Source organism: Falco naumanni, chromosome 7, assembly GCF_017639655.2.
Source record: "Falco naumanni isolate bFalNau1 chromosome 7, bFalNau1.pat, whole genome shotgun sequence".
Lineage (NCBI taxonomy): Eukaryota > Metazoa > Chordata > Aves > Falconiformes > Falconidae > Falco > Falco naumanni.
In genome coordinates, this window is record NC_054060.1 from 59,788,349 (window position 1) to 59,814,562 (window position 26,214).

General features: G+C 40.9%; 3 protein-coding genes and 1 long non-coding RNA gene across 8 annotated transcripts in view; 2 read left to right on the forward strand and 2 right to left on the reverse strand.

Annotated features, from left to right (window-relative positions):
* The window catches only part of HEATR5A (HEAT repeat containing 5A), a 78,120-nt gene extending 74,148 nt beyond the window's left edge, over positions 1-3,972 (reverse strand). Inside the window, exon 1 of the mRNA XM_040602345.1 lies at positions 3,903-3,972. The gene's annotated coding sequence lies outside the window, so the exon portion shown is untranslated. The remainder of the gene's footprint in view (positions 1-3,902) is intronic.
* On the reverse strand, positions 1,305-10,049 carry DTD2 (D-aminoacyl-tRNA deacylase 2). Its single transcript, XM_040602347.1, has 3 exons — positions 9,333-10,049; positions 3,903-3,972; positions 1,305-1,832 (listed from the first exon to the last, which is right to left on the reverse strand). The coding sequence occupies exons 1-3, from the start codon at positions 9,429-9,431 to the stop codon at positions 1,507-1,509; spliced, it is 495 nt and encodes a 164-aa protein (XP_040458281.1). The 5' UTR covers positions 9,432-10,049; the 3' UTR covers positions 1,305-1,506.
* Positions 8,965-10,505, forward strand: LOC121091975. The gene is made up of 2 exons (XR_005829117.1): positions 8,965-9,073; positions 10,046-10,505. It is a non-coding gene; the product is annotated as an uncharacterized LOC121091975 (long non-coding RNA).
* A 13,025-nt stretch (positions 10,506-23,530) lies between these two features.
* The window catches only part of NUBPL (nucleotide binding protein like), a 158,663-nt gene continuing 155,979 nt past the window's right edge, over positions 23,531-26,214 (forward strand). For 2 of the 5 annotated variants that reach the window (XM_040600339.1, XM_040600338.1), the window contains exons 1-2: positions 23,535-23,691; positions 24,619-24,766. In XM_040600339.1, coding sequence (XP_040456273.1) covers positions 23,566-23,691; positions 24,619-24,766 — 274 coding nt within the window. In that variant the 5' untranslated portion in view covers positions 23,535-23,565. Of the gene's footprint in view, positions 23,692-24,618; positions 24,767-26,214 lie in introns of all 5 variants that reach the window. The other 3 variants (XM_040600335.1, XM_040600336.1, XM_040600340.1) reach the window with 3 other exon arrangements.

The following is a 26,214-nucleotide window of genomic DNA, read 5'->3' on the forward strand; positions in this document are numbered from 1 at the left end:
TGAAAAATCTTATTACTCTTACCAGAACTATAAGCTTTGTATCTGTTCAAAAGATGCTATTGTAATGACACAGTTTGAGCCTGCAGGTTACACGTTTAGTTATGTTTTTTTAAAAATAAGGTGAAGACAGGATATTTGTAACCACTGACCTTCAATTTAAGATTGCACAAGCTGGCATGCCGGCTAATCATGAGGTTTTAAATCTTTTCCAGAAGAATTAATTATTTAAATGGGAATTCTGGATAATTACTGCAAACCATATAATTGCCTAATTTCACTTTGAACTCTTCTAAATTACTGACTTCAAAAACCATGATGCTGCAGTAAAAGAGAAACTTGACTCACAGGATGAATGCACTTGAATCAAATTTGAATTTGCCACATTTTAACATAGCTGTTCTGTTCTTACTGTCTGACAAGACAGAATTTCCCATTTTATCTTCTTAACACCATATGTTAATAATATTTATGACAGTACTGCATAGGGGGTCAGCTGGGAATGGGGCCCCAAATGTGCCAACACTGTATATAAAAGAAATATAAGCTAGTGTCTGCCTGGCAGATTCAATAGAGAAAAAGCTGGAAGGAAGGAATAGGGGCAGAGGGAACAATGAGATGGCAGCGTACGTCATACCATTTTTATTTTTGTTTTCATTTGAATATTCCAGTCCTTTTCTTGGGGCTCTGTTATGAAAGAATTGAGTACACAACAAGACCAAAGTAACAAGGACACAGACCAAGCTATAGCAAGCAGCCTATCAAAACACATCAGAGGAGATTTTGGAGTGCAAACTTCACAAAAGCAATTCAGCGGTACTGCCTTGACTTCAGTTTCTAGATGTGCCTCACTTTTTCTTCCCTCTTCAGTCCTAGTACTACCTTAAGTATCACACCCCTACACACTCTGGATGAGGGGGATGGACTTTGTTATTTAGTATCTACTCTCTAAGAGGCTAAAAGTTCAGTGAATTTGTGCTTTCAATATATCTGTTAGCTAGAAAGCATTGCTATATTATAGAAAGAAAAGAGAAAGACAAAACTCATCTGACTCAGGAAATATAGGAACAATTAAGTAAAATTATGGCATTCTTTAATCTATAAACTTCACTTCCTCAAGCATACTTTACAATAGCTAATACATGTAATGCTTTTGTCATTATTTTGCTGTAAGAAACATATACGTTATCCCATTTTTGTTAGTAAAGGCTTCCAAATTAGGTATCTTTGTTGAATCAGTATTAACAATTACTTTGAGCACTTCTGATGAATAAGGACATAAAACACATACTCATTTCACAAAGCAGTCTCAGTCATCCTTCTATTTAATAGGATTGGCATCACCAGTACAGATGAGTGAAATTCTTTCTTACACTGTTATCTACCAAACCATTTAAGTACATTAATGCTTAGAAATGAAGTGGAAGAAGGAAAAAAAAAAAAAAAAGACAACTGCCCCCAACATTTGCAAGCCAGTACTGTACCCAGGATATAATTTTTTTTTTTTTTTCAAAATTCAATCATATGAGTGTAAGGTCCATTTGTATCCAGTTTTAACACCTGCCTGTTTCCATATGTGCCGTGCTTGACGAGAACGCCAGCTTCCATGCATTTGGCATTGGCAGCCAGTTCTTTTTCACACAAAGTCACAAACTGAGAATAAAGTTCCAGTCCCTTTTCTTTTTCAATGTTTGCATGGTACTGCATCTTTCTCCCCTTTGGTTTACCACCTAGGGTAGCTTGTGGTATGATTAGCACATCCCCTGGTAAATCAAGAACAGAAACGTACTCGCCGTTTTCATTTTCACTTAACTTAACATTCAACAGCATATTGACTGCAAATAAAAATAAAGGTAAGAGTTAGTGTAACTGAAGTAAATTAAACAGGACCTAATATAACATCATAAACAAAATTCTGAAATATTGTGATGCACAAACAACTATTCAAATAAAAGAAACTGCTTATTAATGAAATGAAACAAGGACAGTCAATAAATATTATTAACCAACTAAGATGTATGAGTATTGTGAAGAATGTGAAGGATATTTATATGTCTATTTCTATAATAATATATATTATATATACATACACACACACATATAGTACGTCTAAAGAGTTCCTTTGGGGGGAAGTGGTTGGCTGTCTGAAATACTGAAGTTGTTTCTAGTTGGACACCCCCAAATGAACCCCAGATCCAATCAGTGACCTTAACTTAATTGCCTGATACTCAGATAGGCAACATCTGCACAACACTACACATTGCAGGAGATAACACCATCTTCAGTGCACTTTGGAGAAGTTTCTGCCCTGACTGTCTTTTCATTCAGCAGGACCCAGCGCTGACCTGGGCTGCAGCCACAGCTCAGCAGCTTGGTCTCAAGTGGAGGGAGTGCCCTTCAGAGCTCCACTTTGAGACACGCAGGTGCCAGCTTGTCTTTTGAAAGAGGAAATGGGTAGGAAGGTCAGAGATGCAATGTAGTCTATAAGCCAGAATATATAAACTTGCAAATAGAATAGATGAATTTACTGATACTATATTTTCCAATGTTTCTATAACAAATCAAATAATTCCCCCCAAACGTCCTCCAACTCTCTAAAAGCTGTGAGAATACTAGTCATGCCTCCAAAAACATAGAAGTTTAATGTGGTTTGAAGCAAAAGGAGCTGAGTTGTGATTCAGAAACCAAACCCACTCATTTGAACAGTTTCAAAATATATTTAGGAAAAAATATTCTCTAAGACACATACTTTAGAAGGATGGTTGTAGTTGAATCTCCTAATAGGAAACAGAGCTTTCTTTTTCTGGCCTGTTTCAGCTGCCACACAGCTGAAAAGGTCATTACTCTCAAGTAGCACTCTCATGAAACTCTCACAAGCATGAAATCAATTTCCATATCACAGCTTTAAATACACCCAAAGATTTCAACTTAGTTTAGCATCACAGAAAGCCTGTTCCCTCCAAGACCAAGAGAGAAGCCCCCAGGAGCTGCTCTCAGCATTTGCAGTAGCACCTGTGCTTGTGCACTGCCAGGTCTTTCTGCTGGTCCCAGCAAGTAGCCTGAAATAAGACTACTGTTACACAACCTTTTGCAAAACCACTAATAGCAGCTAGCCACAGAAAAGAAAAGGGGAACTTTTATCTGGAATATGTGGCATCATAGAATTTCCCAGGTGATCCAGTGCTACTGATGGTGGAAAAGAGGGAGAAGAAACGAAATAGAAGTAAAAAAGAAATCAAAACCAAACCAAAACACCTCTATCCAAAACAACAGTGGGTGAAGACAGAAATCACTAACGTTTGACCTTATCCCCAGCATCTTCTCCGCTTTGATGTAAATGTTAAAGTGCATGTGGAGAAGAGGGAAAGCACTGTAGACATTCTGAACCAGAAAACTGCGCTTGAAATGCTAACTGTATATGGTAAGACTGAAATGAGATGGGAAGGACGCTGTTTAGTCATCCACCCAACTCCCTCTACTGGCTATAGTTACAAATAGCCTGCACATACAGTGAGATCAAGTGTTTAAAATACTTCTCAAATCAAACCATGAATTATTTCAAAACAGTTTCCTCTAAATTCAGTTCTGTCCTGGACTGAACCTCTTGCCTGATACACACAATATGTCAAACAGCAGGTGTAGCGCTTTCTCTGTTTGCTAGAATGTTATGATCATAGGAATTGATTTTCTGACATTGATCATGAGCAGACAGACAGAGTGAGACGTATGGACAACTGTCAAAAGAAACAAGATCAACTAAGCTTTCTTTCAGCCAGGTGATTGATTTGGAATGATGCTATCTGATTTTTTTTTTTTTCACTTGTCCAAATGGCTGTTGCCTTCTCTGCTTCTACTGCTTTTCTTTTTTTCAAGCAATACAAGAATTTGTAAGGATTATTTCATACCGATTTTTGGAACAAGATCCTCATCAGCACCTTTGAAGAAGCATATGTAGACAACAAGCCCTCTCTGGATCTATGAAAGATTACAGAAAACTGTGTCAATCTTTCTCATTGTCCACCATGCACACTTACCCTTAAAACTGGTACAAAAAATGACAAAATTACACAACAAAAAAACTTCTGATAGTAGCCTTAGTTATTTAATATAGCTTCAGAAATCAAGCTTACACACCACACTGAGGAAGCTTTGCAATATATACTGATTGTCTGCACAATGCTTCTACATAGAATTAAGCCAATTTATCAGCTTCATGTGAAGACAACTTCAGTTAGAATGCACAATATGCAGTATCAACATAGACAAGGTGATGAGATGAGTTAGTGTACTTAAATCCAGCACAGGAAATAACGTAAACTTTTTTACCATCAAACATACAGAAAAAATAATTTTCAGTGCGAATTATGTATTTGTTTCCAATTATGAAACATGAAAACCAGATGAAAAACATGACAGGATTTCTCAGTGAGCTGTATGGTATTTTGATGTTAAAAGTAATCTAGTACAGGCTAATTCTGAACAGTCTATCAATTAAATTGGTCGTCATATTTAAATCTTTAAATATGATAAGCAACAACAATGAAGTTGTTCAGAATATTATACAGTTGATCAAAATATTATCTATCAGTTTGGCTGAATTTTTTTTGGTGAAATGGGACCTTTCCCCTGATTTCTATAGAGTAAAGGATATGCCACTGCTTTAGAGGTTCAGAGAGCCTACTTGTAAAGAACTATCTGTTTGAGGGAAGGAGGAGGAAAAAGGCACAAGGACATTCTTGTGTAGCTTAGTTCACAAGGAATGCGTGTGCAAAAACCTGTGCTTTACTGAGACAAACTGATAGGCTCTGCACCCAACAGCAACTATGTCTCATGCACAAGTATACCTGAATGGTTTAATTTTTCAGGAAAAAAAGCAGCATACAATATCCACAGCCACACAGTATCTAAAAAAACCTCACGACTGCTTTGTCAAGAAAAAGTATCTTTGTATTTTTGTTAGAAGAAAAATAGATGTCAGCTTATGGAATACCACCTAAGAGATGCTAACTAGACTGGGGCAGAAAGGAGTCATTAATGTTGATGTTATCAAAGCAAAAGGATAAGAAATGTGAATAGTTTCTTAAAAATACCTTTTTTAAAACCTTTTTCATCACTGTTATTTATTTTGCCTTTCCCCTTTTCTTTAGAAGATAAAGGTTTGTGGTGAAGAAAACTTAGCTATACACATGAGATTTTATTCCTTTGTTATTGCAGAGATTAAACAAAATGCTAAGGGGAATGGCTGAGAAGAGCTATGCCTTCTCAACTGTTCTTCTAGTTACCAACTTCTGGAAAAAGAGAATGCACTGTGCAGCCAAAACGTCACATGCTGAGAACTTCCCAATGGCTCCTTTCAAAACTCATTTTGACCACTGCAGAGTATTATACAGATTCCCAAATGACTGCCCTTTCTTGTAAACACTGTAAGAAATGTGGATGGCTTGAACCTCAAGTAACATTTCAAACCATCTAATCAAATAAGGGAGAGAAATGCAAGGTGCCAGAAGGTAGATATCCTTACATGTTTAGTTAAGTATTTTTACCAGAAGCAGACCAGCATCGGGATATTAATAGAGAACAACAATGCACACATACCTACTAATAAAAATGTTTGTGATAAAATAGGCCAAATGCATTTACATTGTATGTATCTGACCACTGTGTTAGAAATAAGTGGCTCTCTAATATAGCACTCATAACAGGAAATCATTCTGAGATTTGTGACAATGGTTTTTGCAGTTTCTCATACAGTAGTAACAATACTCTGCAAGCGGCTTATTTAGAAAGACAAAAAGGTAAAGTGACATTTGCAAGTCCTAAGGCCAGATAGCTAAAGGTTAAGTAAAAACATTCAGCATTTTTCCAGCCTCTCTCATGATTTGATGCCTATTTTTGAATATACTTTTTAACACAAGACATACGTAGCGGGGCAAATTAGGACAGGAAGTTAAATTTAAAAGAAAATAATTCTGAGACAAGTTAAAGCTGCTAGAGGATGCTTCTATTTACATTGCATGTTTTTAACCTTCTAGAATACTTTTCAACTATGTTATACTAGAAGACTATTCAACTATTTGTAAGGTAAAACTTTCGCTTTCAACTATGACTGAAAAGTGATTGAACACCATTTTCAACACACATGCAACCATGTTTCAACATCTTATTATATTGTATTTTTTCTTTAGTTTTTTTAATTGAATAGAAGATGTAAAATTGAATGCAATTTCACAAGCTAACCTAATAATAATGCATGTGAGTCCTCTGATCAATCAGTGTTTCAGGTGACCTAAGACTTGTGCTTGTCACCACTGTTAAGGGTCAGGAAGGTGTAAATCTTTTGAACCAAAGCAAAAACACTGCCATTGCTGAATGTCCTCTCTAACCTATCAAAGCCTAGTTAACTGCTATTCAGAGCTATATTTAATACAGGAAAAATCAAGCAAAATAACATGAAAAAGAAGGTCATAAATGCAACACGCTCATGTGCAAACAGCCACTGCAAGGAACTTACATAGTGAGAGGCAGGCAGTTGGGCAGGGAAACCGTGCTCTTTGCAGACTTACTATTATCAGTAAAATGCCTACATAAATAAATCAGCAAAGCAAGTTACTTTGCAACAGTGGCATTTACTGTACAACTGTCCTAAGTAATCATCACACCAGGCAACCTGTGTCATGGAGGGCTGAAGTACCCAGACCCTGAGGCCATACAGCCAGCCTTAGCAATGCTGCCTCCAAACGCTGCTTTTCGGAGGAAAACCAAATAACTCACTCCTTCCCCACCCTCCTTACTAAATACCCTCATCCAAACTATGCAGGACTTCGTTAGCAAATCTCAAATATATTCTGCCAAATGTTATCCTCTCTCAACTCTACCTTTTCCGCCCCGCCCCCCCAAATACAATGCAAGTAAAAATGAAAATGGAAACACTCTGTAATCCTTAGGAAGCCACTTTGTGAAACTAACATAGAAATTATTCTTTGACACTTCCATTTCAAGTTCAGATTTGCTATCGCGTGAGAAAATTTCTTTATATTTCTTACATTCATCTGCAGCAAAGAGAGATTACATTATCTATCAGAGGTCACTGAACAAGTCTGTGCCTGGTACTTTGCACCTCTTTTTGCTATCTTAACCAGAAAACAAATCAACGGAAAGAAGATAAGGGAAAGACAGTTTCCATTGCCTAAGGTGTAGGCACTTACACTTTTTTAGCTGAATATTCATTTTATGTTTCTTTTCTCCTATAGTTATGAAATACACCAAATCTCACCTGATTTCTCCCCTGCCTTTAAAAGGAGAATTCCTTTTTTTTTTTCCTCCTAAGTATTTTGCTGTATAAAGCTTTTATGGATGCTATCTAACCAACATGTCTCCACAAATAAGACATCCCATCCTCAGTAATCCTCAATAAGCCAGAAAAAGTCAATCATGAAAACACAACGAAAGCAGCGATTCATGTATAGATATAAAGTATACTCTTAGCCTTTTCCAAGATAAAGAGCATCCTCTCTGAAGTTCCTGAAGTACCTAGAGGGGTCTCTTAAAGCTCAGAAACTATTCAAAGCCACCTATTTAACGTGCTTTTTATAGCACACTAGAAATTTCTCAAGGTGAGGACCTACTTTAAGTTGTTAGAGAACATCAGGAACACACTGGCTTATGTAAATAATAGTTTATGAGGTCTGTATTTTTTCATTTGTGCATTGACATGCATATATAGGGAGTAACATCACCCTACCAGAGTATGACAGCAGCAAAGATTCCTTCCAGTGACCTCTAAAACAGTCATACTAAAGAAATTAAAAACCTCCCATAGTATTTTGCTGCATGGTAACTTGGTTCTGTTAAAACAGATTTCTCTTAAAAAGCCCCAGGTACCCAGGAAAGATTTCTAAGTACCCATGACAAATATTAGTTAAAGTTCATGTCTGAAAAATATCTGTTGCTAGGACCACCCAAATCTCTTGCAGATTCTTTTAGTGTTATCTATTACTTTCCTAGTGAGATTGGTTAAGCCATTTAAAACTACAAATAAGATACATAAACAGTATAATCTCCCTGTAGTCATTAGTCTTGCTATCTCTAAACCATAACATATGCCTCTTTCTGGATAGTTTAAAAGACAGCCAGCAAAATGACATTTCTGCTTTTAGTTACTAGATCTACAATTACTTCCGAGATTAGCAAGCTAGAAATAGGAGATTTCTCCTACAGTTAATTCATGCTGTGCTGAGCAACTTTCACTATAACCTTACACCGAGAGGCTAATAATGCAATACATGCAGAAGCTGAATGCAGTATCTGTGAGACGACACACATTTCCCACGAGCAAAATGCTCTGGTTTCCCAGACCTTGCTGCAGAAACTGGGTCTTACGGATCCACCTGCCTTTTCTGAACATGGAGAGAGACGTTTTAAGAACAATGTGAAAGTCAAACAGTGGAAACACCTAGGGACAGAGGGATTTTTTTTTTTTTTAAATATCCTCTCTTCAGTTGTTGAATGGACTCATCGGCCCTTTAAACAAACTAGAAAATTTTAAAAGTTATATAAGTGACTTTATTTAGCCCCTTCTGTTGTAGTGGTCTTTAAGGACAACAGACAAAAGCTAAAAACCCCAAGGGCTACGCAGCTGACCCCTGCACAGAGGGGTTATTGTAGTGCAGGTCACCCACGAAGGGGCCGGAGCCTGGCAGCCCTCACGGCCCTAGGGCTGCGCCCCCCCCCGCTGACAGAGGGCTCCGGGAGGGGGGGAGGGGGGACATCCCCTTTCCCTCGAGCTGCGCGGTGGGGGTCGACATCCTACCTTTCAGTTTTGGTTAGCGGTCTGGAAAAGACCCAAACAGAACAGCACTACTGCTGCCAGCATCCCATTGTTCTACCAGGCCTTCTCCAAGCGGACACTATTCCACAACTAACTAACTAACTAACTAACTAACTAACTAACTAACTAACTAACTCTCTTCCTCCCCCCCTCCCTCCCCCCCCCCCCGCGGAGCCTGCGGCGGCTCTGAGTGTGCCTAAGGGCGGGCAGGTGCTGCACAGCCAGCCTACAGGGAGGGCCGGGCCGCAGGTACAGCCACCGAGTCAGACCAGGACGCCCCGCCGCTCCGCGGGGGGTTCCGCGGGGGTTACGCGTCCCACCCCGCCTGGGCCTGGGCCTGGGCCTGGGCCAGGGCCGGCACCTCCGCGCCCGCTCCCTCCCCCCGCCGGCGCTTGCGCAGAGACGGAGCGTTGTCCCGCGGCCCGCAGCAGCGCCAGGCCGCGGCCCCCGCCCCGCCGCGGGAGGAAGGGGCCACACGGAGCTGGCGGCGGCCCGCGGCAGACGTTACCTCCACCCACTCGGCCTCGGAGCCGCCCTCGGGCGGCTTCACCTGCAGCCGGGCGGACGCGCACTGCTGCAGCAGCGCCCGAGCCCGTGCCGCCGCCATGGCGGGCCCGCACTGCCTGGGGGCGGGGGCGGGCGGGCGCCGCGCTGGGGCCGGGCGCTGCCGGCGGGACTCCGGGTAGCGCTCCCCCGGCACCGCGGGCCGCTCTGTCGGTGCCCGGTGGGGCGAGGTGCTCCGTTCCCGGGAGCCCGCGGTGGCGAAGGGCGCGGCACAGGGCTGGGCGCCGGGGCGCCGGCGGGCGCAGCCGGTCGGGGCTGGGGGGGGCGGCGGGGAGGCAGCGGCCCTGCGGGCTTTTCAAAGGAGCTGGTGTGACGGGCAAGCGGTAAAGAAAGGCCTCGCTGTAAGCGTTAAGAGAAACCCAGAAAGGCGCTATCACTTTTGCCGAAGGGAAAACGGGGCTCGGTGACCCCTAAGGGGCGGGGGGCGGTGACAGCTTTGGAACAGAATAAAGTATGGCTGCAGCTCGGTGGGATGCCCCGCAGCTAGCGGGAAGCGGGGTTGTGGTTTTTTTTTTTGGATGAGAAATGAAAAATCTACTTCTGGTGGGGGAATACTGCATGCTTGGGGTAAGCATAGCATGCTGTATATAGTGTGAAAATCATTAGTCTGAATATTATTGCTTGCTTCTTTAAAAACAAGTAATGTTTGTGTTTCAGGTGACTGAGACGAACCCATTGAGTTGGAGCATTTCTCATCAATGCTGCTGCTTTGGAGCAGAGGGAACAGAAAATAGCGGAGTTAAAAGGGATCTGGATAGCTAGGGATCAAAATCATGATTGAAAAAAAGAAAGTGCATAGTTCTGAAGTGAGATCCCATTGCTGATGGGTGAAGTTGAAAGTATTGGAGTGGCCTCTGCTATGATCTTCCAAGTTTTTGGCTACGTACCCAGATACTCATTGAATAGCTCTGATATTACAGAAGAGCTGTGCTTTCCTCCCCGCTGTGAATTCTGACCGATAGCAGTTTTGAATAACACTGGCTTCAGCAAAGTCAGGATAGAGTGATGCAGAATTCAGTGTCTCATTCTGAATTCATTTCAAGACTGAAGATTTTATTTCTACAACCATATTTAAAAAAAAAAAAAAAAAGATGGCTGTAATACACAGCAGTGTGGGTAGGAAGCCAATTCTATTACTTGGCCTCAATCATAAGAGTAAGATTACTGACGATCACTCTTGCACAGCAAGGGGCAACATACACTCATGAATAGCTGTGTTACACATAGGCATATATTTGGCTTCTGTCTGTTATTTTTAAATAACATTCTTTCTTGCATGAGTGTTCAGTGAGGTTGCTCTTCCCAAAGCAAACCTTTATGGAGGAAGAGGAGATTGCACTAGGTGGTTAGTGCATAAACCAGCTCATTTTTGTTACCTGTAGGCTATGATTAAGTATGAACTGGTTTTGTTTAAACTCAGCTAATTTTATTTAAAATACCTTCTGTTCATTTAATCTAAAGCCGTATCCCCAGACTCATTAGGAAGAGTTTAATGAGGTAGAAATCCGTTGAAAATAAGTTTTTTTTCCTGTATATATTTGTGATATAGATTGATTGTTAAGGAAAATGGATTATAGTACAGTCTGAGCAGATCATGTAAGCAGATTATAAAGGGATATTAATATACAAGGATATTGATTGTTCTTTGTTTCGGTGTCATTGCTTACACCAGGATTTGATGGAGAACATTTATTCAGGTGCAAGTTTCAACACAAATGCCTGTGAAACAGTGTATAGAAAAAGTGGTTTGACATCATTGTCTATTCATGGATTCTTGGTGGAACTATGTCACATTTTCCTTGGGAGGCCAAATTAATTTTGTTGTAATGCATCTTGAATTTTTTGAATCTTATTGGCCCATAGTTAGGTCAGGGGCCTCTCTTTGTATGCCAAAGAATGATATAAAATTTGTTGGTTAAATTTTAGACAAGAGTTTGGATTTAATAGTAGGTTTTACATAGAAAAGAACCTCCTGACATCTAAAGAATATGTCCATGTGTAAAATATATTGATATTTTTATCAGTTACTATATAAAGACATTTTTCTGCATGTTTTGGATTTGACAGCTGTCCCAGGTTATTTCTTGAATCCTCTGTGCCTGTTGTCAACAGAGCAGAGAGAAGCTATTTTGAGAATGGTATCCAGAAGACACTTTTCTGATTGTTTTTACATCAGTTCTCTTTCAGAGGGGCAGATGGCAGTATGTAACATTTCTCACAAATTTCAGTGGACATGTGTTTTTCCTTACCCTTTGTGTGAATGGTCATGCATATTTCATGTACATTTAATGGAATGAATCCTTTTGTGAAGAGGGGGGTGGGTGCTGGGAGCTCTGCCTCTCTGGGTACTTGGCTTTCTCCCATTTTATTAGAGGATGAAATGCTAGAGGTCTTTCAGTACCAAAATGATAAATGATCTCAAGTGGTCTTGAATTCTTCCCTAAGGGTGAATTTTTTTTTTTTTTGTTAGTAGTAAGTTGGTGTAGCATATGGTTTGGCAGGGTCAGTAGTTGACTATAACTTTGAAGGGACAAGATGCATCTTGGATGTTATTCCTTTGTTTACAGCGTCTGAAACCATGATCAAAGGTCTTTCAAGCAGCTATCACATCAGCAGAGTTGCCCCTAGGTAGTGTCATCTGTTTTGAAGAGAAACTGTACAAAGCTGCAGTGGCACTTAGATAGCAAAGATACAAAATAGGTTGCTGGTAAGGGTTATATCTTGGTAGAACTGCTTCTTGTGGGACAGACTTAGCTGAAAGGCTGCAGAGTGTCAAGGGAAGAATTTGATTTAAAGTTTCATTTTTTCTATTGCAGTAGTCTCTCTTCCCACACATACAAAGATTAAAAAAAAAAAAAAAGGTGTGGGGGGAAGAGAAGACAAGTAATGGGGCATATGTAAGGAAAGAGTGAGTCTCAGTTAACTCACTTAGAACCATTTTAGTAAGGAATCACAAATGGATGCCACTATGCTGTGAAGGGTGAGACCGAACCGATGGACTCTGCTGTGATAGCTGTTAGAGGCTGTTGTCAGAAGACTCATTATGAGTTGGCCTGAAAAGTGGAATTTGCAGCAATGAATTACAAATTTCCATCACAAGATAAAGAAAATTCCACAAAATTTTTTGTACCCTGGGATTAATGTTTAAATAAAGTGCGTTTTTTGATTTGGCCATGCTGAAACAACAGATCAGTTCCAGGAAGAAAGAAGAAAAGATTATTGTGTATCTTTAGTATAAGATATTAAAATTGCCACAAGACGGCTCAGAATTATAGTGTGGGGTTTTAAGTGATGTTTGCAATCTAACCTGACCTGAGTCAAGTCCTTTTGTTTTCTGTTGGATGATGATCCCTTTTTCTACTTTTTTGTTCCCAGTTTACTTACTTTACTTGGTTTTGAGCTACTTAGCCTACTTGTGCTATCTGTCTCTTTGTATTTGGCAATTATTTTTTTTTAAGCCTGTTTCTCACTCTAGCTCAAGACCTAAATAAACTTTTGTCTTTTTACAGTTTCAGAATTGCTCGCTGAAATGCTGATTAGCTGGAAGAGAAAAGACATCGCTGAACAGTGATGTGGGTGTAGAGAGGATTTAGTGGTGGTGATAGGTCATTTTATAGTCTTAAGTAGCAGACGCATGATGACTGTATTTAGTACTGACTTCTCTCTTAAAGTGCTGTCCAGACACGAAGGTTTGGAGTATGTCTGCCTCCCAGCCATCATCTTCCTTCCTCCAGAGGTAAGGGTAGTGGAGAGAGGGCATGAAGAATTTCCCTAGTACAAGTCCAGCAGCAGAAATGAGATGGAATAGCAGTGTCACTCAAAGAGCACAGGTATTGCACAATACCTGTGTAAAGCTACCAGAAATAGCTCTTTAAGAGAAGACATGGGATGAAGACAGTATTATTGACTTTGCCTTCCAAACAGACCCCCAGATCTGTTTAGCCTTCAAAAGAAGCATTGCAGGCTTCTGGGGGAAGATGATTGAGAGGAAGATGATTGAGAGGAAGAGATGGCACTTTGACTTTTTCTGGTTTGCATCATAGCTCAGAGGACGGTTGTGACCTCTTCAGCCCTAGTTTATTAGCTTCAGACTTGGTACACCTCTTTGGCTCTTCCAGCAGGGACAACTTACTGTCCCCACGAATGTCAGAATCGTTTCCAGTGAAGTCTGGTATTCCTGTTGTGGAAGAGTAATCTTGTGATTTAAGCAATTGATTTCAAGCGTGTTTAAAGTATGCAGCAAAAATTAAATACACTATTAAGAATAAATTAGTGTTTTGTTTAGTCCTTCATACAATTAGAGGTACTGAAATGTGTTAGAGTAATCAAAAGTTAATTAAATTCCTGAACAGAATAACACATTCAGTGTGAAGGCTGTGTCAGGTACATTTACAGCTTTTCTAAGTGAGAAGCAGAAATTTGGATCTATTGGAAAAACAGGTAGCCAGCTAAAGACGTGCAATCTGCTTGCTAACCATGACTGCCTAAAGGAAATAACACTATTAATCATAGTTTCTTTCTCTGCTGATGTCAGGCATGTTCATTTGTCTGTGACACTTAACTACTGTATTTTTCCCTGCTTAGGTGTCTCCTGTTGGAAACGTTTGCATCATTGACAGTAATGTTAAAAGGACTTCTGTATCCTACTCCAATGAAATCAAGAGAGCAGTGGGAGTAGCCTACCTACAGTATGTACCATAGGGTCTAATTGTAACACCTCATACTGATTAGGAGCAATCCAATTTTTTTTTTCACAGAACTGAGCTGAGCTAATAGGCTATAGTCCTGAACCTTTCTGGTACACAGCCAACCTTGAGTTAGAACACAACTCTCAATTCTGGAATTCAGGGGGAGGTTGTGCAGAGCCACCAAACTGACTCCAGGAGGAGTCCCTCCTCACAGGTAAGCAGTTTCTGCTCTTGTCAAGGAATCATACTGCCAGCCAGATCCAGGCTAATCCCTGCAGGCATATTCAAATGTGTATGGACTTGATTCCCTGGTCTCCTGAGTCTGTGATCTGGGTTCTACACAGCAGGAATGCATGGAAACAACTTGAATGTGGGACAGTAACTGAAGTAGTGGTGAGGGGAAAAAGCCCCCACCCAGCTATAAAAAGCTAATCTTACAATCAGGAGGCCTGGAGCAAACAGGGATTAGTGGGAGTGCTGAATGAGAGTCTGCAGCTGTACAGGTTGTTTGGTGTCCCTGAGCAAGCTCTGAATACCTGCTCAGGCCAGCTTTGATCAGTGAAACTCTGCTTCAGCATCTCGTGTTCCATACGGAGCTGCTGACCACGTATCTGCGTGGAGCCTGACACTGCTCTGGTACTATGGTAGGTGGCGGTTCTCCTTTGTTTGAAGCCACGGAGCGGGTCCATGCCTGACTGGTCTAGATGGGTCTTGCAAACTGGGCTCTTCCTAGTGGAGGAGGTACTTAGACCAGGCCCTGTAGAATACAGGTCCTGCATTCTTTAGGTCCTGTGTAGGTTGGTTTGGTGCAGACCCAAGGTGACTCCACCAACTGTGTGCTGTGCTCCACAGCCCCTGTATTACTCATCTCCATTATGCTGGATATTGTCCTCGACTCCTGCCACGTAAAGGAATTAAAATCTGTTCTCTTCCCCAGGTGTTGCTGCATCACTGCTCTCTTCACCTCATAAACACTTGCAATAGCAATTGGTACTACAGAGGTGTGGGGTTTTTGTTAGTTAATCCCATTTTTTTTCATTTTCAATGAGAAATTCTGATGGTAATGTGAGGATGTTGCAATAGACAAAAACGCATCAATCAGTATCTTCTAGGAGCTGGAGCCTGAGTTCCCATGTTTTTAATAGATGCCATACGTAAAATTAACAGTACTGGCATAAAACCTCACGTTATTATTAAAAATGTACATGGATCAAGACACTGCTCTTTCTGCTCCTTTCACAAACAGTATGAAAGGGCATTTATTATTCTCTATGTACCTGGAGGACTCCTTGCCTCCAGTTACTGTTGAGTGTGTAGGCATAATCAGGCTTCATGTCATTTTTTTTTTGCATTTCTATGGATGACGTTCAAAGTAAAACTCTTACCACAGCTTCAGGCCAAATGCTTTCTCCTTGAGCATATCATTTTTTTCCCCTCAGGCATACTGATCCTTAGCCAGTCAGGAAAGCATGCACACAAATGATAGGTCATTAGGAAATTCTCTGAATAGTAAACCTCTGAAGTCATCCCAAGTGCTGTTTGCCATGCGTCATGATAAAACTGGGTGTTTGAGAAGGCACTAATTATATGCTTGGTCTGTCATTTTATCAGTTGTTGGAGCTGTTGTTCCCAGAACACAGCAACCTCTTGCAGCATAGTTCAACAAGATTGCCAGAGCTCAACGAGCCAAGCAGGGTTGACAGATTTTGGCATTTTTTACCTCCTTTCGCTGTAAGAACACTGCAACTCAAATGGGTATCTCAGTTTGCCATAGCTTTTCTTAAAAGTATATTTTGGGAACTCATTCCCCTTAAAAAATGGCAACTCTAGGACTTTCATTTACCATCAGCCTTTAGTTTTTGATGGTTTGTTTCAGTTAATACAAGAGTGTATATATAATCCTCTCATGATTTTAACCAACATAAATAGAAGGTGATCTTGTTTCCCCTCAGATCTTGTGGGGAAAAAAACCAGATGTTTAATGCAGTGAGCTAAATCACAGAAGACTGTAAATTCTAATGAATATTCATGGAGTCAAATAAGATAACAGACCACGTGTCAAGAAATAATGTGGCTTCCTGCTATGACTTCCAGCATGGCTTAACATGTTTCAAAGAGCTTCCAGCATCAAGAATTGTTTTTTAATATTTAATTTGCACACTTTCTTAAAGCACAGATTTTTTCAATATGTATTTCTGAACTCATTTGGGATTATATTATTACTTTATTATTTGATACTTCATGAGCACTGCAATGATGAAAGGGAGATTTTTCACATAATCTTCCATTGTTGTGTTTTTTTTAAACTGCCAAAGGGTCACAGTTTCTTTCTTTTACAATAGATGCTAAACAGCTGCTACAGAGTGGAAGTAAAGCACTTTATCTTCAATATTTGATGTTCTAACAGAGTAGACAAATGGTATTTGGTATAACTTTTTCTTAAAGAGCTTTTTATTTTACAGACAATTCTTGGAACTGCTAGAGACTTACATTTTCATGAATAACTGGGTAAAACAATTACTTTAACTTGGGATATTCTAATATTCATTGCAGATATTTAATTTTTCCCTGGATACTCTGTTGCCCATAGGATAAAGGATAATTGTGCCGTCTTAGTGGCAGTCTGAGTGAGGGCCACATGCAGAATAAAATACCCTTAATTTTGGTGCCCACAAATAAATTCTAGAGCAAATGAGAGATATTTTAGCTCTTGTTGCAGAAAACACAGATCTAACTAATGCACTCTGGAGCTTAGAGTATGATTGGCTCACCTTCAGGTGAACTTCTAGGCTACATCTGTACTAGGAAGTTAATCAATTGCAGGAAATATTGTAGGACACTGCAAGTCATCTTTACTTTTAATGATTCCTGACATACTTTTGGCCAGGCTTACTCACTAACAAAAGACTTCTGGTTCTGGTTCAGCAGTTAAGAGCCCATTCTCAAGAGGTGGGTTGCACGACCTACTTTGCAAACCTTTCTCTAATAACTTTCATAAGTCCTAAGTGTGAGCTATGACCAGGGGAGGTTTAGATTGGGGTATTAGGAAAAATTTCTACACTGTAAGAGTGGATAAGCATTGGAACAGGCTGCCCAGGGAGGTGGTGGAATCACCATCCCTGGAGATGTTTAAAAAACATGTAGATGTGGTGCTCAGGGACATGGTTTAGCGGTGGACTTGGCAGTCCTGGGTTAACAGTTGGACTTGATGATCTCAAAGGTCTTTTCCAACCTGCATGATTCTGTGATATTTCCTCATGTCAAAGTTTTAAATCGACATTTTAAAAGGTAACAGTGCAGTTCTTTAGCAGCAGTAATTACAAGAATGCAAATTACATTTATTTCTGTGACAGAGTTGCGTTTTCGACCTTATTTCGACCTTCAAAGATCCATATGCCAAGAGCTTTCATGAAGAATTCACTAGAAAACTACCTTCCTCTGAACCGATTACAATAAGAAACCTAGTTACTTTGTTCTAGGGAGCCATGAAACCAATCTCTCTTCATGCCCAGGGAGCTGAAACGGAAAAGAAAGCAAAGATAAATTATCCGAATTGAGAGGAACTCGCTCAGCTTTTTGTAAGTTAAACTGCAAAGGTGCTCCACTTAAGGCTGTTCTTCCCTTGGTCTAAGCTTCCTATAAAGGAGAAAATAGGCAAGAAAACATGCCTATCTTTGGTCTCTGTGCTGGGAACATCAGTTGGCGCTATTCTGTCTAAACCAGCCTGCTGTTTGACGTAACACAATGTTAACAGAATTAAAAAGCTGGGGCGCTGTGTATCTCTCTTTTTTTGAGGTAAATCAGGAATAGTAACACTTCAGCATAGGAGATCAGAAATCAAGAACTTGAGATTATATTCCTGGATCAGCCTCTGGCTCAATGTAAAACCCTGAAGAAGAGTTACTTTCCTTCGTAGTTGAGGATTGTACAGAGGATTGCATTCCAAGTATCAGCTGCTCTGGCTCCACTGTGGTGGACTGTCTCACAGTTTTACATGACAGTGCTTTAAATGGTATGCAGGCACAAGAGTTGTTCATAGATCAAATTTATTTTCAGCTGAGCGTGGTCCTTGCACACTGAAACACTTTGGAGCAGGTTACTGCTGGCATAATTGTGTAAGTGGTCCATACACACCCAAAGGACATTGGTGTCCTCCTGAAATATCTTGTGCTACTAATGTACTAGGAATTATGAGATAAACATTGAATGGCCACAGAGCAAAACTGAACTGGTCTGGAACACAACGTAGATTTGAAAAGTAATTACTAAATACCAAAACCACTAAAGTTCATGTAATATCTCAATCAGACTCATTGGTGAAATAAGATTAATTTGCTCTACAGACTCATTTAGTCTTAAGGTTCTGATGTTAACAAAAATGCTCCTTGTAAAGCATAAACTCATTATTGAGAAAAATGAATGAAGAGAGAATAAAAATTATTTCAGAAACTGAAGCGGTGACTGAATGCCATTATGACTCAAGACCAGTGGTGTCAAATGCTTTACAGAAGCTTTTAGGACAGTGACCATCTTTTTTATGCTGTATTTGTGCAATGTCTAATACAACAGGGCTTTTTCTGCCCCTGGAACTCTTATCATTGCAATTTATCTCCATTACTGGGGAAAAAAACCCCAACAAAAAACCATTAAGAAAAAGAAAGGAAAGAAGAAAGAAAATGCTGGTCTTGCTTCAATGTTTGTAAAATATATGCCAAACATTAGGAATACTTTTTAAAAAAATCAAAACCTTTGTTTTTCTCTTTTCTTCAAGTATGGAAATACTATTAAATGGAGTTAATTCCATTCATGCAAGGAATATCTATATATCAGGTACGTAAGAAAAATTATGTGGCTTTGTTACTGAAGGGCATATTCAACAAAATAAATCTCTTCATTCTCTGCACCACTTGCTTAAGGATGGAAAAATTGCTGTAATACCAGCTGCATCTTCACTGCGATGTGACTGTTACTATAGTAAGCAATATTAACCTGAAGAACTTGATGACTGACTTTAGAAGAACCTAGCGATAATTTAAATAAGGTTTTCATCTCTTCTTGACTGTGAAGGACTGCACTGATTAAAATGTCCACACGAAAGCAATATACAAACTAAATTGGGCTCAACACTGCCAGACCTTCTTCCTCACTTAGCAAAACAGAACTATAGGAGACAATTTCTGTCTCAGTTTAACATTTGGCAAAATATTCATATAGGATGAAGCTATTTTTATGGTCTTATATTTATTGAAAATATTAATACACATGATAAGGAAAAAAATTATTACTGTTTCTCACATGTGTTCACTGTGCTTGTTAAGGTGTTGCAGTTTCAAGTATTGCCATGTATAACGAACAAAATTTGCTTCTTAAACAAGGTTGTATTCCATATGAAAACACAGGTAAGCCTCGCTTGTTTTGAATGGATATTTGAAATCAGAACTTCTTAAAATCCCTTGGGTCAAATTTATTTTGCAAAGCCTCACTATCAGTGATGTCAGCCTTGGTGTCTAAACCTAGCAGGAAAAAGATGTAAGAAGTGAAATTCTAGTGAATGATAGAGAGGCAATAGCATGAGACATAAGGACTCTCCTTATACATGGTTGCAGTTGTTTTCTCCTCTCATGCCTGAAATTCCCTACTTACATGGTTTTGACATATGCCTTACTGATACAGCAGAAGCTTGTTACCCCCAGGTATGACAACAAGCCAAGGTGTATGAGCTCTGCCAAGCCAATGCTGGTCTGTACAGGACCCGATCACATGTCTCAGCAATAAGTAAAATAACCTGGAAGTTACTTTAACTTACATTACGGAGCATAGCAAAGATAAAGAACTCACACTGGTCGGCATTTTGGCTTGGTTTATTTTGCAGCCTCATCTAGTTTGTCAGCCCCACGGGAGAATGATTGGCAAGAACTATGAGAGCAGCTCTAGCTTGGTCTCAGAGCTGGCAAAGGGAGGAGGTGGCAGCCATCCTGAGACATAGTGCACGGGCTGAGCCAAGAGAACGCTAATGAGTGCAAGGCTCAGAAACAGGGCAGAGCAGAAGGGTCCCTGCACACACAGTTGTTGGGTAAGAGCACAAGAAGTCAGAGATTACACCACCACCACCCCTGCCCCCCAAATAGGCTTAGTTATAAAAAAGCTTGGGAACAACTGCTCCAGTTTAAGATGGCATGGAAAAAAGGGAATGTGATGACCCCAGGTGTCCTCCTTGCTTTCCAGCAGTCTGAGGCTCAGATAGAAGCAGAATCTCTAACTTTTAAAAGGCAATCATGGTGAAAGTTTTCCTGGCTTCTGCAAAAGTGCCACAACTTCCATAAATCTTTTATACTATATAACAATTTATGGATGATTATATAGTAATTTAATGTATTAATCTATATTTCTTAATTGTACAACATCAGCCTTGTTGTCCATCCCAAGAGCTTTGCTAACTGGCCTAAAACTTAACTACCTTAGACTTCCTTTCTTCATGAATAAAGCAATTATCAGTATGTGAACAAAAAAGATAAAAAGCAACATTTAAACCTTATTTATCATAAACGTGCCAGGGCTGGCTGACCAGCCAGTGAAAAAAACCCAGAATTAGTGACCTCCATGCCATACACACTTGCCCTGGTACGCCTCTGTGGCCAAAGATTACAGGCCTGGTTGTGAAGCTAAAATGACCCCTTAGTTTTGAAGAACATTTCTTTAGCCTTTAATAAAATTTCTAGTTTAAATTTTGACCAAAATAGATGGCTTACATGAGTAAGCGTTTGCAGTGTGTCCTTAACTTACTATATTATTAATATCATACTATGCAGACACTCAGAAATGTGACTAGAAACACAGGGCTCCATCAACCTTGAAAGCTTATTCTTGATAATGTATTCTTTTTTTAGCTACTTACTTCCTACTGCACACAAATCAACCTAATTATCTACAAGTAATTTTTCAAATGTTAATTAATTTTTAAAATTTGGAGTCATTTGGCAACAAATCTCTCCTAGCTATACCTGGCCACCCTTAATTGATTTTGTGTGGAGAAAGAATACATTTAAATGCAAGAAAATCTAATTTCAGACAAAAATAAATTATATTTTTATCATGTTAGTGTTCAGGCTGAATAGCAATTTAAAGTCTTTGAAACATTTTCTTACACTTACTTAAAGAAAATGTTATTAATTTGCATTAAAATTAAATAATGTGTCTTTCATTTCGCTGAACTATTGAGAAGTCTGGAGCAGAATTTTCTGAAAGATGTAGAGTTTGCCATGGTTTCCATAAAGACTCCAATCTGGCAGTAAAATCTTTGTTAATTTTTGTTGCATTTTCCTAGACTCATATTTTAGCACCGTATGTGGACTGCAATGACATGTCAGGCAAACAGACCAATATGTTCAAACATTAAAATTTAAATAGGAAACTAAAAGCAATTATAAGAAGTGTATAGCCCATAAAACTGTCTTCACAATTAGTAGAGATGGTAGACTACTACTCAATCAAACTGTAATCAGTGTATTCCATTATTAACAATGAAGGTATTTTGAAAATGCCTGCTTTATTGCTAAGCAAATTTAATCCCTTTCTAATGGCCAAAATCTACTTCTTATATTCACATTTAATACAACCTACTGCCATATTAGCTCCCCTACTATTAACAAACGAGTGCTAAAATACACCATTAAAACTGAAAATACTGAGCATTATTCTTTCTTAGGTGACAGTTTGGAAAACTCCCTCACCTTACTTTTCTAAAAAGAATTTTTTTTGTGTGCTTTATCAGCTTTACAAAAAAACCCAAACCCTCAAAAATATGTGAGGTTGTTCCAGTCACTGTTAAAGCTGTTTTAAGAACCAAAGACAATATGACGGAACTTTTTTGCCATTTTCTTGACTTTGAAGGGATGGATATCTAAACTGTATGCCTACCAGTGATCACGCGGTACTGATTTAATTTCTGTGAGATGCACAGTATTTTGCACTTTTAACGCTGCCTCCAACTGCTCAAGGTAGAAAAAACAATTATGCAAATTTCTTGCAAGGCAGAAGATAAAATGGTTTCCTGAGGCAGTGAAAGAAAGATCCTTGAGGCAGATCTCTAGTATAGTTTCAAAATGAAGTGTCTCATTGGTGTTCAGTACTCTTTTGCATTTTGGTTTGTCAGTAGGGTAAATTACTGGGAAAGTATTTGACCTCTTTAGGTTTTTGTGCTAGCTGCGCAAGATATATTCATGTGGGTTCAACAAAAGCAAGACGTTGAATGAGAATTACTTAAAGGATAGCAAAAAAATTATTTTTATAGTTGTAACTTTTTTGTGTGGTAGCACAGCACTGGAACAAACCTTTGAAAATGGTGATTTTTAACAAAATGCTTGATTAGTGCTTTTAATAATACAAGTCAAACCCCAACATTTAAAATAATCGTGAAAATTCCTCTTACTGTGAAAGAGAGGAAATGATTATAATAATGCTTTGCTCTGATGTAAAATCCTCTCGTCCGTTATATCTTACAATGGATACCAACAAAAGGCACTATCTACACTGTATTTTATCCTTACAAACTAATGGCCTGAAACTGCCAAGATCTGAATGACTTCTATAATACCACTTGGATAAAAAAAGGCCTATTCATGGAATTGTCAAGAGCAAATCACATCAAACCGATCCCATTTCCTTCCACAACATGGTCACAAGCCTTGTAGGTGGGAGAGAAGCAGTAGATGATGTGTATCTCAAAGCTTTAAACAAATTTCACACAACATGAAGAACAGAAACACAATTTTCATGAACCTTCTGTGGAGTGGGTGTGTAAACTGGAAAACCAAAACTATAACCAGAACAATTATCAGTGTTTCAGTATTAGTATTATAGTAAAAAATACAGGGTGGCATCTGTCCTGGCTACAGGTCTCTTTGTTCCTTTAATTAACGACCCAAATGATGAAATGGAATATATTTGTTCTATGTGCAGAGGGCACAAACCCAGGAGGGACCAAGCTCTTGACCAACCATTTTGCGGGCCAAGGTGTGAAGTGAAGAGGCACCGAGAAGCTGAGGGAGCGCCGCAGCGAACACCACAAAACCCACCACGAGCCAGCGAGGACAGGTGCAACACTGCGAGGAGCAACCCCAAACCGATCCCTAACGCATACGGTCACCCAGGATTTTTCCCGTGGGTCCAGTTTTCTCACGGGAGCTGCTCTTCGGTGCTGCTGCCTCACGGTGCCACCGCTCGGCACTTTACCCGGGAAGGCCTTGGCCTGCTCCACCGAGGTTCTCTCTGCGCAACACCCTCCACCTCCAGGAACCTCTCGGCTCTACCCGGGGCGGCCCAGCCTCAGCCCCGCGGCCGGGGCTCCGGGCCTCCCGGGCTCGGCAGGGGCTGGCGCTCGGGCCGAGCGGGGGAGGGGAGCCCAACGCGGCGCAAGGGGCGGGCCGCGGCGCAGCCAGACGGCGCCATCTCTGCGCGCCCGGGCGGGGGGAGGCGCTGGCGGCGGCGGGTATGGGGGCTCCCGCCTGGCGCTGGGCGCTACGCGCCGCCCGCCTCCCCGTCGGCGGCGGGAGGGCTTCCACGGCGCCGCGGCGCGACCCGGGTTACGGGCTCGTCGCCTCGTTTGCCGACTCCACGGTGAGTGAGGCGTGAGGTCTCCGCTGTGCGCCGGGTCCGGCCCGGGGCGGGAGGGGAGCGGGACGGCCGCGGAGGGTCGGGGTGTGTGCGCGCCTGGGCGGGAGCCGCGGCGCGGTGGGAGGCAGGAGGGCCGCCGTGGCCCGGAGCCGCCCGGGTGCCCCGGCGGGCTGCGTCCTGGCGCAGCCGCTTCGGCAGCTGCTCTGCGGTGTGGGGATACGGTCGCTGCAGGGCATAGGGGTGGTGTGGGGCATCGGCCGGGCCGAGCAGAGGAAGGTGATGCCAGGACCCGAGCCCATTCTGCGGCAGTAGCGTCGGGGGCAGCAGCACCGGGCCGCCCGGCAGCAGGTGGGACGCCGCTGTGGAGAGGCAGGCTCCGGGCTGTAGCCCGCCCGTCCCGCTGCGGGGGCCCGCGGGGTGGCGGAGCGCTGCGGTGTGTCGCCTTCCGAAAGAGCAGCGAAGCGGGGCGTGCGCCCGTCAGCCGGCACTTGCTCTGTGCCTGTGACACGGCTGGGGGACACGCAGCCCTCTGCAAAGCTGCTTGTGCCTCACCGGCGCCTCAGCACCTGGGGTTTCCCGTTGCCATTAGCCGTATTTGTCGTGCTTGAAGCAACTGTAACATAAAAGACCGCTGGGTCTAGCCTATTTTTTAAAGCTTCCGACTTTTTAAGTGGTGTTTCGGTTTAACATAAGCCCTTTTCTTTTTTTCATTCCAGTGTTAACATCCATAATACTTAACTGTCTAAACAAAATGCCCCCTGGGGTTATTTTCCAGCAGGCCCCCTGCCCTGGAGCAGGCCCCCCTGGGAGGGCCTGGGTTTGCACCAGCAGTGAAACTCTCAGTGCACAGTTGGATTCTTCCCTGTCAGCATTTTCGGTGAAAACTGAAGGTTGGTGCATATGCATTTGCTTGCTCTCTGTTTTTGTTAGTCCTCAGGTTCCAGGGATGAGGCTCTGAGGGACAAACGTGCCCGGATCCTGTCACGCGGGCTGCCTAAACAGAAGCCCATAGAAGGAGTTAAGCAGGTGGTGGTCTGTGCTTCTGGGAAAGGAGGAGTTGGAAAATCAACAACAGCAGGTAAGATTATTATTTTTTTTATTGTTTACTTTGCACATTTTGTAATACTTCATAAGGAATATTTGGGCACTTGATTCATTACCTTGTAATTGAGTCTGACCCCACTAACAAAGACCTTTGCCTCTGTCAAGTCCCATTGCAGCCATTGAGAATCTGCGTGGTTTTGGCTTCATATGAGTTGCAAATCGAGCAGGCAGTATTGTATTAGTATCTTCATAATACTGCAGTGCTGTCCTGGGACAGTCTGCTCTCTGAAGAGGAGATGCAAGCTGAGGTGGACAGGATCATACGCCTGTGCGGTGATGCTATTCCTCCTTCCCTAGCGGTGTAGGTGTGCCTGCACAATGCTCTTCTGTGCTATGTCAGCATAGTTAAGTGCTTTGTAGAGGATGCTAATATTTGGAAAGTTTAAAAATCAGGTCTCCAATTTTGTCAACTAATATAGGCATTTCATAAGCAAAAGGTGAAACGGTAGTTAGTTATAAATCATGCGAATTGATCACAGCCTGGTAAAGCACCTTGAACTCCTCTTCCAGGCCACCGTTAGGTTTTGAATAATTTTTCTCTCAAAACTGTGCAGTCCGTAGGTGGTAGAACAAGATAGTACATGGGTTACCAGTATTGCAGAAATTTGCTTGATTTTAAACAAAGATGATACTGAAGGTAAATCTCTTTGAAAAGATGTCTGTAGAGTGTTAGAAATTTGTTTTAAAGATCTCTTCCTTAGCATCTGGATTGGAAAAGAGTCATCCTTTAGTTGAATGTTGTCTGCTGATTTCATCTCTATTTACTGTGAATAACACATTGATGTAGCTCTTGATTTTCTCATTTTGCCGTTTGTGTTACAGCCGTGCTTGAAAAGAACTAATAAATACTAGAACAGACAAATAAGATATCAGTTGTGAGAGTAACTGTATTAAAAAAAAAAAAGTAATGGAAAGTATTTTTTTCTCTACATATATGTGTATCCTATGTATAGGGTAGCGTATATGTACGAAGACATGCAAATCAATCGATACTTGTATTTCTTAATGATCTACCTTTTAGTTGATGGTTATAATTCATATGGTGGTTGTTTCAGGTTACTGGAAATAGCAAATATCTGTTTGTAAATCAACAGTGTACAAAATGAGCATAACTTTAACAGTAAATTCAGATTATCGTCCTTATGTTTGCAAATGTGCTAATTTATATTCTACTAACTGGCAACTGTATGTAATTTGTACATGTAGTATGACATACGTATAAATAATACTTAGATGTGGGAGTGCGTACCCATGCATTTAAAAATAAAAAAAATCAAGGTTCAAGCATTAAATAAGAGAGTTGAAATGTAAATGAATCATTCAAATGTTGTTGTATCGGACAGGCTTTTGTTAATGAATGTGTTCATTTGCGATACTGAGAAGAAAAAGTAATTAGATTTTTATTAAAAAGAATAAATGTCA